This window comes from Dryas octopetala, chromosome 4 (assembly GCF_963921425.1).
Source record: "Dryas octopetala chromosome 4, drDryOcto1.1, whole genome shotgun sequence".
Classification (NCBI taxonomy): Eukaryota; Viridiplantae; Streptophyta; class Magnoliopsida; order Rosales; family Rosaceae; genus Dryas; species Dryas octopetala.
This window is the reverse complement of record NC_141369.1, coordinates 19,618,898-19,634,578: the sequence shown is the minus strand read 5'-3', so window position 1 is coordinate 19,634,578 and position 15,681 is coordinate 19,618,898. Positions and strand designations below refer to the sequence as shown.

General features: G+C 34.1%; 2 protein-coding genes across 4 annotated transcripts; one reads left to right on the top strand and one right to left on the bottom strand.

Annotated features, from left to right (window-relative positions):
* Positions 1 to 472: 472 nt before the first annotated feature.
* LOC147287794 (uncharacterized) lies at positions 473 to 930 on the bottom strand. Its single transcript, XM_086241986.1, has one exon. It carries the CDS (start codon positions 906 to 908, stop codon positions 645 to 647), a length of 264 nt encoding a protein of 87 aa, XP_086098112.1. The 5' UTR covers positions 909 to 930; the 3' UTR covers positions 473 to 644.
* Positions 931 to 8,079: 7,149 nt separating this feature from the next.
* Positions 8,080 to 14,863, top strand: CAND3 (tobamovirus multiplication protein). 3 transcript variants are annotated; one of them, XM_086241982.1, is made up of 13 exons: positions 8,081 to 8,427; positions 8,960 to 9,004; positions 9,157 to 9,190; positions 10,000 to 10,086; positions 10,189 to 10,240; positions 10,856 to 11,033; positions 11,160 to 11,255; positions 11,863 to 11,923; positions 12,458 to 12,522; positions 13,837 to 13,911; positions 14,015 to 14,090; positions 14,190 to 14,356; positions 14,475 to 14,863. In XM_086241982.1, exons 1-13 carry the CDS (start codon positions 8,302 to 8,304, stop codon positions 14,496 to 14,498), a joined length of 1,086 nt encoding a protein of 361 aa, XP_086098108.1. In that variant the 5' UTR covers positions 8,081 to 8,301; the 3' UTR covers positions 14,499 to 14,863. The 3 variants fall into 3 exon arrangements, with proteins under 3 accessions (XP_086098111.1, XP_086098108.1, XP_086098109.1); XM_086241983.1 differs by having other exon boundaries at positions 8,082 to 8,427; positions 8,944 to 9,004; XM_086241985.1 differs by lacking the exon at positions 10,000 to 10,086 and having other exon boundaries at positions 8,080 to 8,427.
* Positions 14,864 to 15,681: the final 818 nt, after the last annotated feature.

Sequence of the window (15,681 nt, the reverse complement as noted above, 5' to 3'; positions counted from 1 at the left end):
AGTCGTTCATAATATACAGCTTGGTTTGAGACTTGAGTCATATATTTTGATCACTTTTGTTCAATATATACAGCTCGCATGCAAGTAATGCTTGTAATGTCTGTTAATTGCTTTATTAAGAATGCCAGAAGAAAGGAAAAAGACAGAAGAAGCATAAAATTTTTCTAATTAAAATAAAAGGATGAAATTATTAACCAGTCTTAATTTTAACTTATTTCTTCGTTGATTCTTTCTCTCTATTTAGATTTATGGAAAATAGTGTTGTTAGGAACCTTTTTAGTTTTTACTCTACAACCTTCAATTTTGAGAAAGTTGGAAACAGAGTTGCAATTTGAGAAATTAATGCTGCAGGGACAAATCGAACTTCACGCAAACTCTAAACTTGAAAAATATTGAACAAGTAAAGACTTAGACACCATAAATCACAACAGAATTTTTACTTATTTTTCCAAATAAAAAATGGACCGTTACATGCTTCAATCTGTGCCCATGCTTTGGCAATTACAAAAGCTAGCAAAAACCATCAAAACCCAAATAATATTAATTATTACAAGAAAGCCTAGTAAAATTAAGAAATTACTAATAAAATTAGAATGAATGAAATGTAGGAACTAATTATGTAATTTAATTAACATTAGTAATGATCAGATGTGGCAACCGCAGCAGAGGAAGAAGAAGCAGAGCGTGGAGACTAGAACGACAGCCTCGACAACAGAGAGTATCTTGTAGACGACGTCGTCTAGGACGGTCATCTGAAAGTCCACGCGTTTCCACCTGAACACTGATGAGAATCTCCACGGCCACAGATCTTTGCTCATCACCTTCTTTATCGACCACCCCTTCTTTGATGATGGTGATGATGATGGTGGTGGTGGCGATGATGATGATGATGGTGTCTTCTTTTCCATCTCTCTCTCTCTGGTCTCTCTCTTTCCCTCTAAGTCTCTATGAGGTTGTCGTATATGTTGAGAGAAGTATGAGGTGGTGGGTATATATATATAGAAATTTAATGGAGGGAGGGGGTGGCATTGGTTTCTTCATAAAGAAGGGTGGTGCAGCTGGTGGTGGTGGGCCTGCTGGCCTAAGTGAAAAGGGTGGTTTCATGTTACAGCAAGACAGTCTTTATTATCATAATATATAATTAGTAGAAAGAAATTAATTAATGCACCTACTGTTTATTGACTATTTAATTAATTATTAATGTCTTCAATTTCTTATATGAGAAATGAACTAATGAACAAGTCATGCATGCAGATAAAGCTTAATTGCCATTAGAATTGGATACCTTCAGTATTTAATTTTTTTTAATTAGTAATGAATGGTATTAATAAATTCACATGACAGCCTAGCTCAATCGGTTAGAGATAACAATGGAAACAAAAGAGGAAGAAATAATAAATCCAGTTGATGACACATGAAGAAAATATCGTGCTTATCAAAAAAAGAACACACACATATGTAGCAAAAATTGACATTAAATAAGAGTACCATTTCGTTGCTTAATTGTTATGCAGTTTTAACATGTCATTTCTTATATTGTCGGTCATATAACTTGATAGTTTGATAACATAACTTATTATATTATCTAAAAAGACAACTTTATTTATTTCTTTTAAAGTTAAAGATTGTTTTTTTCCAAAGCAATATTCAAAGAAGGATTATCTGTTAAAGAACAAAATTAATAAAACCATAAAATATATATGCTTGGTTTGCAGTGAATATAATTAAGTAGAATAATAAATAATTTGATCTATTTCTGTAACAGCTCAATAGAAATGTGTTAAAAAGGACAAAGAAATCGACATCTGTTTGGTAGGCTCTCTATGCATGGTCCACTTGTTTTATTTAGAAGCCGTTGAGGTCATCAAATCATGGTGTCTCCAGTTGGTCAATGTTAATTATATAACGGCTAGTTTCATATTGGAACAATTCAAAGAAATATTGGATTCGGATCTATTGGATGCCATATATTGAGTATTCAGTGCAGGGTCGGCCAGTTCATTAAATACATGCATGCATGGGTTGTATTGGCTTTTCAACATCTAACAAAGCCTTAATTTTCTTGTTTAATTAAGTTTTCATTTTTGTAGCTGATCGATGCCAGCTTATTCATACTTGGAAAGATGACATCATCCATTTTTAATTGGAAAACTTTGGAAAAAACTTGGAGGCTTTTGTTTTTGCTAAGTAGATAAGTTTGGATTTTATTGACAAAAAGGAAAAGATAATTAATGAATTTGGATTTTATTTTTTTTTCTAAATAATTTTTTACTGTACGTATGTAGTACCAATTAACAATATACATGCATGTTGGACTGATATGACAGACACATTCTAAAATTTTTGCTTAATTTGCTTCAAAGCATATATATGTTATTACCATCTTCTTCTTTTTTATTTGTATATAATTTATGATTCGAACTTGATTTATATTAATTCTTTAACTTAAAAGATGAAATCAGAGACACACATGCAGCCCCAAGATCTGATTTTGTTGATACTATATATATGAGAGATAGATCGAGAGTCCTGAGGATGCTTTGCCCCTTTCCCAAGTTTTCAGTGTGGGATGTCAATTATGTCCAGATTAGATAGACACGTACAGGAAATAGTATATTGGAGGAGATCGAGACCCTCATAATTGGGTTGGCCACTTTAAATGTTTATATTAATTTATCAGGCTCTCTGCAGCCTGTGATCGAGTATGGGAATTTGGGATCTGATTCCTCTGTACCCTAGTTCTCTCCAACTGTCATGAATAGAAAAAACAATACCTAAGCATTTGGATGGTCTGTGTTTTGTCCATCTATTTTTAGTCTTTTAGATGTGCCACACTGTGAGGATCGACCAATAATGTTGTATATAATAGGTCAGCTGCATTATGATTAAGTAGAAGTTACTGGCCAGAAAAAAGAAGAAAAAATAAAACTAGCTAGCTGAGTGAACTTCTGCATGAGTAGGCTGATCACTTATGTTAGATTCAATATAGTACTAGCATGCATGCTAAATAAATTTTTTTTTTTTGTTCATGTAAGCACTAGTGCTTGAACTGTTAGGATTCATTTGGCGATTAATGTTGCTTTCACAGCACTAGTGCTTACTGCTTGAATCTCTATGTGATGACTGTCAACTCGATCATAATACCTTTTTTTGTTAATGAAGTGGCAGGTTGATGCTGAAAATTGGATGAACGAGATTAAATCGTAAATCGATCACAATCACACACAAGAACATAAAGATTTATCGTGGTTCACCTAATTTATAATCCAAAGTTATTACATTTTACATTGAGGGAGGGAAAGAGTGAATTTAAAGTAAAAAGGGAGAGTGGAGTTGATAGGGTGAGTAATATATATCCAAATACACGGTACAAACAAAGTGGATCCTAAAGCAGTATATATGATTATTGACCTATTGGGTTGATTTCATATTCGAAAGTAAAACTCGTGGCTTAATTAATTTCTGCTTCCTTTTTATTTCTGGTTAGCTATAAGAGAAAACAGAGCCATTAATATAGTCACAAGGCTCACTGACCATTTTGAAGTTTGTGTTTCATACTTTTGCTTTTGAAATCAAATTTTTTGGTTTGCTTTTCTTATTTCCCCTCCTTGCAAACATCAGAACTGCAGCCTATAAGAGCTTGCAACTTCTGCTTTGGTCAAACTTAGCCCAGCTTCTTAATTTCTGCTGATCATAGTGCATTGCAAGTAAACTACTGCAACTTACCATCATATATACTGAAAAGTGGGAACACTTCTTTCTCTTTACATTAAAAACTTTTGCTGTTTTGTTGGATCTCAAAGGTGGATTGGGCTTTTTGGAGAACGATTATGCATTGGGTCAGGAGTTACCAATCAATTTTGTGTGTGCCCAAAGATTTGGGCTGGATATCAATATAGGCCCACTACATAAAGTTGGGTCATACATGTTTTTTTGGAAGTGCATTGAATGACCATCTTTTTAGATCTGTATAACTAATTTAGGATACTCTACTTTATGTTTTTTGTATTGATATTGTGCTTATGTCCAAAATAATAGTGTTTTAAAGATGATTATTTATAATTTTTATTGAAAAAAATAATTAGATAGTTTGAAATGACTTAACTTTATATATAAACTCAATATCAATATAAGGATCCAAATTAAATTCCACGTATGGATTTGAACGGTCAATGACCTAATTAATTTGTTAGGTTTTAATGTCAAAATCTGTTAAGAGTGAAAAGACCAGAAGAACAAACAAAAAATGAAACACAGGCACGTCATACAACCTTATACACAAATTAGCTAGACATTCTTTGACCAAAAAAAAAAAAAAAAAAAGCTAGACATTCAAGATTCAAAACAAGCATCAAGGGGTTGGCAAATTTGTTCCCTCTTCATTGGCTAATCTTGTCAATCACATACCAAGCTATTCATCAAAGAAAGAAAGACCATAAATTCGTGCATAATACAACCATAGATTAATGCATAGGTTGGTTGACCATTAATGTAATAATTCAAATGTCTTTTCGATCATGTGGAATATTGTAGAGGCAACCTATAGTGCTTGGCAACATCTTCGATGTGTAATTTAGGATAAGATTATGGATAAAGTGATGAAAGTATGAAAAAACAATACATAAATCATGTATTTGAGTGGCCTAATTAAGCTGGAAAGAACTGGTGGGTCGGTTACTTGGAGATGTCTGTGTATTTTATTTGCTTGCTTCATAAAATAAGGAGAAGCAATTTTAAATGGAAATTGAATTAAATAACCCACCCTCACCCCACCATTACTTTTATAACCCATTTTTTTCAAACTTACTTTTATAACATTTTTGCCACTTGAAAAGTCATAAATGCCCTTTCAATAAATATACACTCAAAATCAGCCACTTTTTTTTTTCTCTCTTTCTTCCCCTAGATGGTCGTTGCAGCCATCTTATGGTCGCTGTAGCCACATTATTGTCGCTATAGCCAACTTAGATGGTTGTTGCAGCCATCTTATTTTGTTTTTCATGTACGTTTGTCATATTCAATACACAAATAAGGCTGGGGTTGACGTCGACTATAATGTCAACCTATATAGGCAATTAAGAAAATTTCAATGTCGACAAGTTTGAGGGTTAATTTGTTGATCTGAGTTTGTTGAATTGGGAGAGGGAGAGAGAGTTTATAAAACTCATATGCAAATGGATAATTGGAAATTGAATTATAACTTACACCTTTGAGATTTGTGATGTTTCACAACTAATATTTTATTGTTTTAATTTTTTTCAATTTAATACTCAACATTTTAATTAATTTATAATTAATTATTGTCTTCAGTCTGATTGTTAGATCAGATGTTAATTGATGACGTGTTTACTTACCCCATGAAGCCACCATAAGTGCAAGTGCACCATTATGAGTATTTTGTTTTGGTTGATCCTCTCATGTGTGCTCGTGCAAAAATGTTCATACTCGGGTTCTTGAAGAACTTAGAAAGGGCAAAAAAAAAAAAAAGAAAGGAAAATGTACTTTAAGCACTTAAGTAAACTTATAACTCTCAATCCCTATTTCCATCTCACTCCTTAATCTCTACCTCCACCCCACTTCTTAGACTTCACATCTCCTAAAGACCCACTCTGCCCCAATTTAGAACTTGGGTCTGTTCCAATCCATTGTAAGTTGTAACAAGTGAAAAAAAAAAAAAAAAATCTAGCTAATAGTAGAAAAACTTTTATAGAATGTGTTTCGTTTTAATTCACTTCACATCACAAGAGGGAACATATATATGGAACAGACAGATAAAGAACCTGGGCGGACATTTAGAACCATTACTCCATTAGCGGTCACATACACAAAGTGACAAAACAAGACACAATGTGGTTGTGGACCTTGTGGTCCACTGGTCCACCAAGATCATATCTTATAATTCTTGTGGTGGAATGACACCTTTTGGTACAATGGAATCGTATGTCATATATATAATCCTCTGTGCCAATCACTCACTAACATATATGCCGCGTCCATCCAATTATTTCATGTCATAGTCTCTAAATTTAATGTGTGATGGGTAGAGAAGGGAGATATGACATCCCTACGGTAAGAATCAAAGTGAAATTGTCTCAAAGTAAGAAGACTGTATAATTTAAATATCGAATTTGAGAACTAAAGTGGAAGTTAAAAAATAGTTGAGGGACTAAGGTTACAATTTACTATGAACTTTATTATGCTTAGGCTATTAATATATGGTATAAATTCAATTTAGACACATAACTATATATGTCATTTCAACGAGATCTACAAATTCTAAAATATTTCAAATATATACCCGATTTATTATCAAAATTGAAAAATAGACTTCTGTCTATCGATTTGTTGAAAGATTAGTTAAATGTCAGCTTGGCTTTTGCTGACGGGGATTAATTGGCGACGTAGCGCCAACTCAGCATACTTTTCCTGCCAAATGAGCGACACATGTCCACCTGACATGGGCCCACACATCTATCACCTCTTTCCTGCTCGTTGAACGCTTTCCTGACCATGTAGTCTCCAAAAAACATCACGTTTTCTCCCAAATTCGAATTTAAATCACTCACTTGTGTACGACGAGCGAGAAAGAGATGATGGGTTTGTGGGCTCGTGTCAGGGGTAAAGTGGACATGTGTCGCCGTGTCGCTCATTTGGCTGGAAAAGTTTGCTAAGATGGCGCCACGTCGCCAAATAATTTCGGTCAGCAAAAGCCAAGCTGACATTTAACTGATTTTTCAACGAATCAATGGACGGAAGTATATTTTTCAATTTAGATAATAGATTGGGTTTATATTTGTAATATTTTAAAGTTCGTGGATCCCGTTAAAATGACATATATAGTTATGTGTCTAAATTGAATTTATGCCTTAATACATATTTTTGTATCCTTACATAGTTACATGTGGTTTATAATAAAAATAGACTCATGTGCGTTCCACACTTCTAATTTTTTTAAATATACAATCCATAAATGTAGTGTAAATAGTTTTTTGCTTGTATGATTACGTTGTTCTATGACCAAATAATTACTTGTAATTTTTTTTTTTTAATGTAAGACATAAATATAGGACTAATGTGGGATGTGATATACGAAAGACATTATTCGATCATCACTCACATTCAATGTTTTTACATTCAACATCTTACATTAGAGAATGCCTCATTAATTGTGGTATTTTTTTAACTGTATTCTTGTATCAACAGAAAAAAGATCAAACCCTAGTACCAAAAAAAAAAAAAAAAAAAACCCAATCTTTATATAAAAAAGGAAAAGAAAATTACATATAAATATATAATATTATTATTATTTTGTGATAAAATGACTAATTAGGGCCAGTTTGGTATTGCTGTGTGAAAAAACAGCCGTGAGGTAAAACAGCTGTGAAGTAAAGTCAGCTGTAAAGTAAAGCAGCTGAGTGTTTGGTAAAGTATGTTTTTAAAAGTGTTGTGAGTGCAAAAAACAGTATCAAAGTGTTTGGTAAATGTTAATGTAAAAGTGCTGTGACTGTGTATAATTACTAAAATAGACATATATGATGCTAAAAGTGTCTTTCACTTATTTGTTTGGTAAAACTAACATGTGTTTTACTTGTTTTTTAAAATTTTGGCTACAAATTTTTTTAGCATTAATTTTTCTAAGAACAACATTATTAAATAAGTATGTCTATTATTTTTTTAGGTATATTATAATTTTAATCGTGCAAATAAAATATCATAATTAATTATCACAATATAAAATATAACTAACAATGGACATATTTTTTAATTTAAAATAAACAAATTAAAAATATAGAAATCAATGAGGATATTATGGATAAAATAAAATATTCATTGTTGCTGTGATTCACTGCAGTTTTCAAAAGCACCTAGAAACCTGCTTTCTGTTTTTGTTGTGAGAAGTTGAGAATTGTAGGAAAAAGTAGTTTTTAATTTTTTTACCAAACACCAAAACTTGCTGTAAGTGATTGAGAATTGTCATCCACAGCAGCTTTTGGGTCTTCCACTGCAATTCCAAACGGGCCTTAAGCAGGGTCAGAGGCAAAACTGGAAGAGTCCCACTGGGCAAATCAACAACAGGAACACAAAGCTCAATTTCTTTTGTCTTTTTCGTCCGACCGTACACTTATGGTCTTCTATAAAGACTACAAATATTACAAAACTGATTTTCCCAATCTGTCTCTGTTTCTAAGATTAGATAGAACTTAGAAGGAACAGTGATATAGAGAGAGAGAGAGAGAGAGTTAATTGCTGTAAAAGTTCCTCTCTTTCTTCTACCTCTGCTTTCTGGAAAGTAGTAAGACGATGAAGAAGCTGATGTTCTTGGGGCTAATAGTGGGAAAAGGTGATTGCTTTCCTTTGGACTTACTTAGCTTCAACATAGCTCTGGCCTTCTTCAATGGTGTTCTTGCTATGGTTGCGTTTTCTCAGGTCTGTTCTGAATTACTGAATACCTTTGTTTTTTTTTTTTGGTCGAAACTGAATAACCTTGTTATCTATATTGTTTGTGTTTTTCAGCTCTATTAAGCATTTCATTATATGGGTTGGTCTATTTTGAGGGATTCTCGTTGTTTATTGATGTGTTGAATGTGAAAAGTGATACTGCAATTTTATGCCCTGCATTTTGATTTGGATTAGAGGGGTATTGTGTACATTTATGGTGTTTTATTGCCGAGAAACTGTAGTAAAAATTGCAATTCTACAAGGATTTGGTGTTGCATTGATGTTATAAATTTTCCAATTTCGCACCTTTAGTTTTATCTTTTGAAATTCTAAATTGAGCCTTTTACCGTTGACCCAAAAGAAAAAATTGAGCCTTTTCTTATTTCTTCCATGCTCATTCTAAAGAGCAGAGGCCTTATTGTTAGTACTGTCAGTTTGTTGACTGAATATTTCGAAGTACTTTTCTTGTTTAATTATTTTTTCCTATGTTGGAAATTATCATAGCATTTTGTTATTCCAGCTGATCAGAATTCACATGCGCAAAAATGGATGGACACGCCAAAAAGTAAGGAACATCATCTATTACTTCTACTAAAGTTTTTCAATATCTATTGTTTTTGGTTTTTAATTCTTATCTGTTCAATAATATTTATTTTAGTTGTATGTACTTTCACTATTTATAAAGACCATTTGAAGGAAATGATTACTATTATGCAGGTACTCCACGTTATGATTGGCTCTTCTAATTTGGGTAAGGCTGAAGGTTTATGGTTCATAACATAATTTTTTATTTGTTAAAGTTACATAATGGTTCTGAATCAAATTTGGGTTAAACTAGGTCGTGGATGCAAAGGCTATGAGACTCTTTTGCCATAACTATGGGAATCTTTTGAAATGTGCAATATCTTCAATTTTTCCTTCTACGCTCCATCAGGATTTCATTTTTGAGAAAAAAATTAAATTGATTAAATAACCAATGTAGGGAAAGCAGTGGGCATTTTACGTACAATTTCAGATCGGCTTTTGAGTAAATGGTTTTTATGATTATTTAATCATGTGATGAATGGATACAATAATGAGCATAACTAACAACAGTTTGCACTCAGCTCAAGCATATTTTTTTGCTCGTCAGCTAGAATGCAAAGTCAATTTGTATCATTTCAATTCTCCCGCGTATTTACATTCATAAAAAAGAAACATGTCCATTATGGTATAAATTGATGTAACCACAACAGACATGAGTATTAATATACTTTTACGTCTTTCATTCTCATCATACTCTTTGGTTCTATTTTCTCGTTCTCTCCATTTCCTAAATCTTCTCCAATTTTAAATTGATTTTTTGTCTGAACACTTTGACTCATCAAAACAGTTTCTATTTCAAAAGTTTTCCTTTTTCCTCTCTACCAATTCTTAGACACTCTTAAAGAAGTCTACGAAAAGCTTGGTTGCCAACTTTTTCTTAGATATCTGGCGTGCTTATGTATAAATGCTCAGAAAAGATTATCTGGTCATATTGTGCATGCCATCAAATTATATCACATATTTCTTTTTTGGTAGGTTACTTCCTATATTTTATATCTACACTCGTTGCAACTTGTAAGCAGTGGCTTTGCTGGTCTAATGTCTGCGGGTTCATCCTAATGGGTATATTTAACTTAGTAATAATTGACAAGCTTCAAATGTTTGATTCTGTGGTGTCTTTATAGTGAGTCACTGATTCTTTTAATGATGAAAATATTGCTACAGCCTATCCCAAAATTCTGTTTCTCGCAGCTTTTCTTCTTCTCCTATCCTTTTGGTAAGTTTTCTTATTCCCGATGAGGCTTTTCATGTTTAAATTTTAGAGGTGGTGTAGTTGATCTTTCTCATTTTCTGATAAAGTTGAAAAGCATGACAGATAGATCTCTTGCCAACATCTTTGTCTTTTCACCTGTTGATCTGTTAACAGCATCTTGTTAATGCTATGTTTTTTGTGTACTGTACTACATTTCCAGAACTTCACCCTGCCCATTTTCTGATATCATAATCCAATTCTATCTTTATCAAATGTTTGTGATTTTCTTAGCTTTGTGTCTATGTTTGATATATATTTGGCACTTCTAGATTTCCATTGCCCAAATACAGATTTCATCTACAACTAATGTCAGTTTTGTATGCTTGTACTTGTGGATCTTACAATTCCTTGACATATGTAATTGTCGTTGTTTTATTTAATCAAGCAAAAAATGGTTTTTTTACTCAAATACTCAATTATCAATTTCATTCTGAAGCATATTGCAAAATAAGTAGAAAATAGCATCATATTTATTTTATTGTTTAATTACAATTTCTAAAGTTTGCACGGTAGAAATCTATACAGTTGCAGTTTAATTTATAAGGTATACATACGCTGTTATGGACAATGACTTTGTAGGGTCGACCTTTGCCATCAGGCAAATGATGAAGAGGATGATGACAATGACAATAGCATGCAGCAGGCCTTGTTGGAAAATTCAGAGCATAAGCTTAGTTCATTAAACACAGATGGTCATCGGATTTGTTGCTCATTCCAAAGCATTCATGTTGGAAGTCACCAAAAATTTGTGATTGTGGTATGAGAAATAGAATTGTTGTGTTTTGCCTTTTATATGTCATATATAAGTCATGACCTTTTTATTTTTTTGGAATATTGTTATCACTCTCTCTTGTCATCTAATTTGAGCCGTTTCTCCCCCTAGGTTGTTGGGCTTGTCCTTATTTTGATGATGTCATTTGCTGTGGTAATCTGGATTGGTGCAGGGAAGAATCCCATTGATTCTTCGGCAGTAGCTCGGGTACAGAGTATAGTCTTTCCTACTCAAATCTTTATGTGTATCAGATGAAAACATGTCTTAACAGTCTTTCAGAAAATTTTATAACATGGTAACTTAAGCTGGTTCATGACATCTATCCAGAAATTAGGTTCTCAACAGTTAGAAGAAAACACAGTTCAGTTGATTTATGGCATTTTGCTCTTACATGAAGAAGAGAATTTGGATTCCAATATTGACAGGATATCAATGTCTAGGTTGATATCAGTTTCTAGAGAGAGTTGGATAGTGTCATCTACTTGATCTGTTATGTACATGTGCCATCAACTAATTTGATGAACTGGGGCAGTCTGGTTGTGTAGTAGTAATGGAATTCAATGTTGGTACAATAACTTGAGACAAGTGTCTTGCCATTCCCTTGATCCGTGTAGAAGATCAGTCCTTATCTGTTATTGGTTGTTCTAAACATGACTTCTAGTACATATTATGTGAAGCACCACCAATCTTGTGTATCCCTAATGCTTCTTGAAACTTGTTATTAGCTTACCTTTTTAATTTTTGAGAAATAATGATTGGATTTCTTATTTTGCTCTTTAGTTATCATTGGCCAATAACTACAATCATTGTGCAGGTATATGAAGACTTTCTCGCTTTTACAGTCCTTTTATTAGGAGGAGCATTAGGTTGCTATGGTGAGCGTTGTCAACTTTTGATAACACATTTATTTTTTTGGAAGGTCATGTCACTTTTCTTTGCAAGTTGAATAATTTATGGACACATCCATTCCTCTTCTTATTACCATTTTCATGTGGGTGTTGTCATTTAAATTTTAATGTTGTTGGACTACTTGCATTGCTAAAAAAGTGGTATTAAATACCATTGCTAAAAAGTTTCTATTAAATTGTCCTATGATCTTTATGACTATAGCAGTTTGTGTCCCTGCCCTTACATCATTCCATCAAATATGTATATGTGTAAAACTATCTTTATGTTAATCTAGCAATATTACAACTTCAAAATAAAAATCTATCAATATTATGCTTAGCATCACTATTTGCCCAAGTATAACACTTACGAACCCAGGCTTATGGTGGAACTGTGTAAGTGGTAAAAAGAACTTGTTTTCTAAAAGTTTTGTTTAAGGATTTTAAGATTGACTTGTTTCTTACAGGAACTCTTCATTTGTTTTGGTGTATTTAACTTCACTCTTCTTTTTTAAATTCCAGGTTTTCTGCTATTTTGTAAGCTAAGGAAAGTACGGTCTGAGAAAGCTTCATCTGAAATATGGAAGGTACTAAACTGACAGAAACTCTTTTTCTTCTATTTGGTATGATAAAAAAAAGGCTTATTCGCGCCAATGCCCCCTGAAAGTAACTTCGATTTTCAATTTGCCCCCTGAAACTTCATTCCTCTCACTTTGCCCCCTGAACTTTACAAAATACTATATTCCGTCATGTCCATCTATGGATCCGTCAAAGCAGCTGACGTGGCGCTTACGTGGAAGGGCATTTTGGTCTTTTACCTGACGCAAAGCTGAATCAGATTGACAAGATGCCAAATCAGCTCCATATCAGCATTAAGTGGGACCCCTTTGAATCTCTCTCTCTCTCTCTCTCTCTCTCGAATTCTCTCTCGCGTCTCTATCTTTCTTGGCCTCACACCCTCGCCACCCTTTTCTCCGGCCCGTGAGGGTGCGACCGGCCATGGCTAGCGACGGGCTTTGGTCCATCAAGCTCACCGTTCCCTCATCTTCCTTCCCCTAGTTTCAGTTCAACCCAGAAACCCCCAAACTCGAAATACTGCCCCGAATCCGATCCAAGACTCGCCGGCGTTTACTCGCTTTTTCAGCGAAATTGGGACCGGTGACCCCATGGGTTTTTTTCCCAGGCCACAACGAGTCCAGCCGTGGTGTCCCCTTGCTCCAACAATGCTCCACAACGAAGAATTAAAGCCACCAACGCCTCCGGTCGACTCCGATCTGGGGCAGAAACGAGAGAGAAAGAAGGAGAGAGGGAAGAAGAAGGAGAGAGAGAGAGAGGGAAGGAGAGGCAGAGAGGGAAAGAGAGAGAGAGAGACAGAGAGAGGGATGAGAGGCTGGCCGATGGCTGGGTTGGGTGTTGCGCCGGAAAGAGGACTCGCCGGTGGTGGGGCTGGTGACTGGGTTTGGGTGGGGGATCTGAATATATATATATTTTTTTTGCCAATGGGGGATCTGAAAATTAAAAAATAAGTTTTAATTTTTGTGAGGTAAAAGACCAAAATGCCCTTCCACGTAAGCGCCACGTCAGTTGCTTTGACGGATCCATAGACGGACATGACGGAATATAGTATTTTGTAAAGTTCGGGGGGCAAAGTGGGAGGAATGAAGTTTCAGGGGGCAAATTGAAATCGAAGTTACTTTCAGGGGGCATTGGCGCAATAAGCCTAAAAAAAATTGTTCATATTCTTCAAAGTGCACTTACTAACTTTCTTCTTTGAATGTAAAATACCTACTTGTGTCTCTTGATGTTGCATGCTTAAAATGTTATGTAAATAATTTTCTGCAAAGTTGGGCACAATTCTGTTTTTATTTAGTAAGTTTTGAAGTTCTGTAAACCACATGCAGGTTGCTGGTTTAGCAGTTACTTCAGTTGTATGTTTTACGTCAAGTGCATTAGTAGCTCTTCTTACAGATATTCCTGTAAGTGGTTCATTGGCTAGAGACCTTACTACTCTTTGTGCAATTCATTTCGTAGTTTATCATATGTAGTTTCTTGCTTACCTCATCTTAAGCTCTTTTCCAGCTATATGATCATTGGAGTCTGAAAAAAATATATGGTGGAAAAGCACTAGTTTTTCTGATCCTGTACTATTTTATAGGTAATTCTATTTTCCTTTTTGAGTGTTGGCATTATTCTTGTTTTCGATTTTGCCATTCTTATCATGAGTTCTTCTCCTCACACCCGTCTTTTCTGTTAGGCTCTTTGGTGCCCTCAGCTTTTGTATTATGGTTCATGAGAGAATTGCCTCCCCCAATCACCAATCGCCAAAAAGAACAATCAAGAACAATAACTTTTGTTAGCTATGGCGCAGTCGGCACACAGCATCCACGTCACTGGGCTACGCTAACAAGTTCAAATAATCAGGTCTTTGTTACTCTGTTGCATTCTTCTGAAATTTAATTATTTGTACCTTAGAATTTGTTTTATCAAATTCCATACGTGGAAGGGACATTAAATTGCTTTTTGCTTGTGTTACTTACAGGCATCACGAGCAAGTCCCATATAAGAAAAACACTTATGGAGTAAGAACTTACTTCGGTGTCGGAAAGAGATGTTGGAAATGCAGAGTGCAGACTCCCTATGCAAATGATTTGAGACTTGGGCATTGCTGTCGAAATTCAAATGAAGCTGGAGACTTATCTGTACAAGCATATATACTGCAGATGCATGGCTATGCAGGGGAGGAACATAGAAAGGGGCTAAGAGGGGCCATGGCCCCTGCAAAAGTTTTGAAAACAGAATACCATTCCTAGTCTTGTAAAAAATTAATGTGTTACTTGTAAAAATATTTTTCTTTTCTTCCTTTATATTCTTCTCATAAATATTACAGAGGTTCTTACTAAATGAAATCAAATACTACTTAACTCAAAACTCACAATAGCATTTACTTGATCTTATGGTTATGGGTAAATCGTAAATATGAGTTTATTTTTCTTTTATATTTAAGTGATTAATATTACATTTTTTTTGTTAAGTGTGGGTGTATTTGAACACAATTATTTTATTTTATTTTTTTGACCCAACTTCTTTTATTTAGTTTTTTTCTCCACATTTATACTTGCAAAAAACTGCAATAATTGGTGATTTATTCTTTTAGTTTATTTGTTTTAAGAACCTGATATCTATAAAGCCCAATTTCTTAGTTTACAAACCTCTTAACCTAAAGACTATTGAATTAGCCCATGAACAAGGGTCTACATTTTCCAATGGATGCTTCCATCATGTTGAGTAATCATCATGTGACTTATATGATGTACAGCCATTTTTCGTTCTACTTGACGGTTAAAACTGTTCAACATTAACTTATAAAAAATTACGGTGGATGTGGTTTCAAATGAGTGTACTTTTGTGTTGTTTTGTTCACAGTATATAGCCAAAAAAGAAGGCATTTGTATAATATCATTTTGATAAGATTTTAGGTTGAAACTATCAACCGGTTGTATTGAAACTGTTCATAACAAAAAAAAAAAAAAAAAAGAGAGCAGCTTGCACCACGCGATTCTTTGTCTGTTCGAGGATCACGTTTTGGGCTGAAAAAAAGAAGCCCAAAAAGGAATATTATTGAGCAAAATTGAGGTTGAAATAAAAAAAATACAAAAGACTTTGCTGTATATTTTCCACGTCACTCGCTTTCTTCTTGCACAGTTACACAGTTCCCGCCCTGTTCCACTGAGAATTACTTCCAGCAT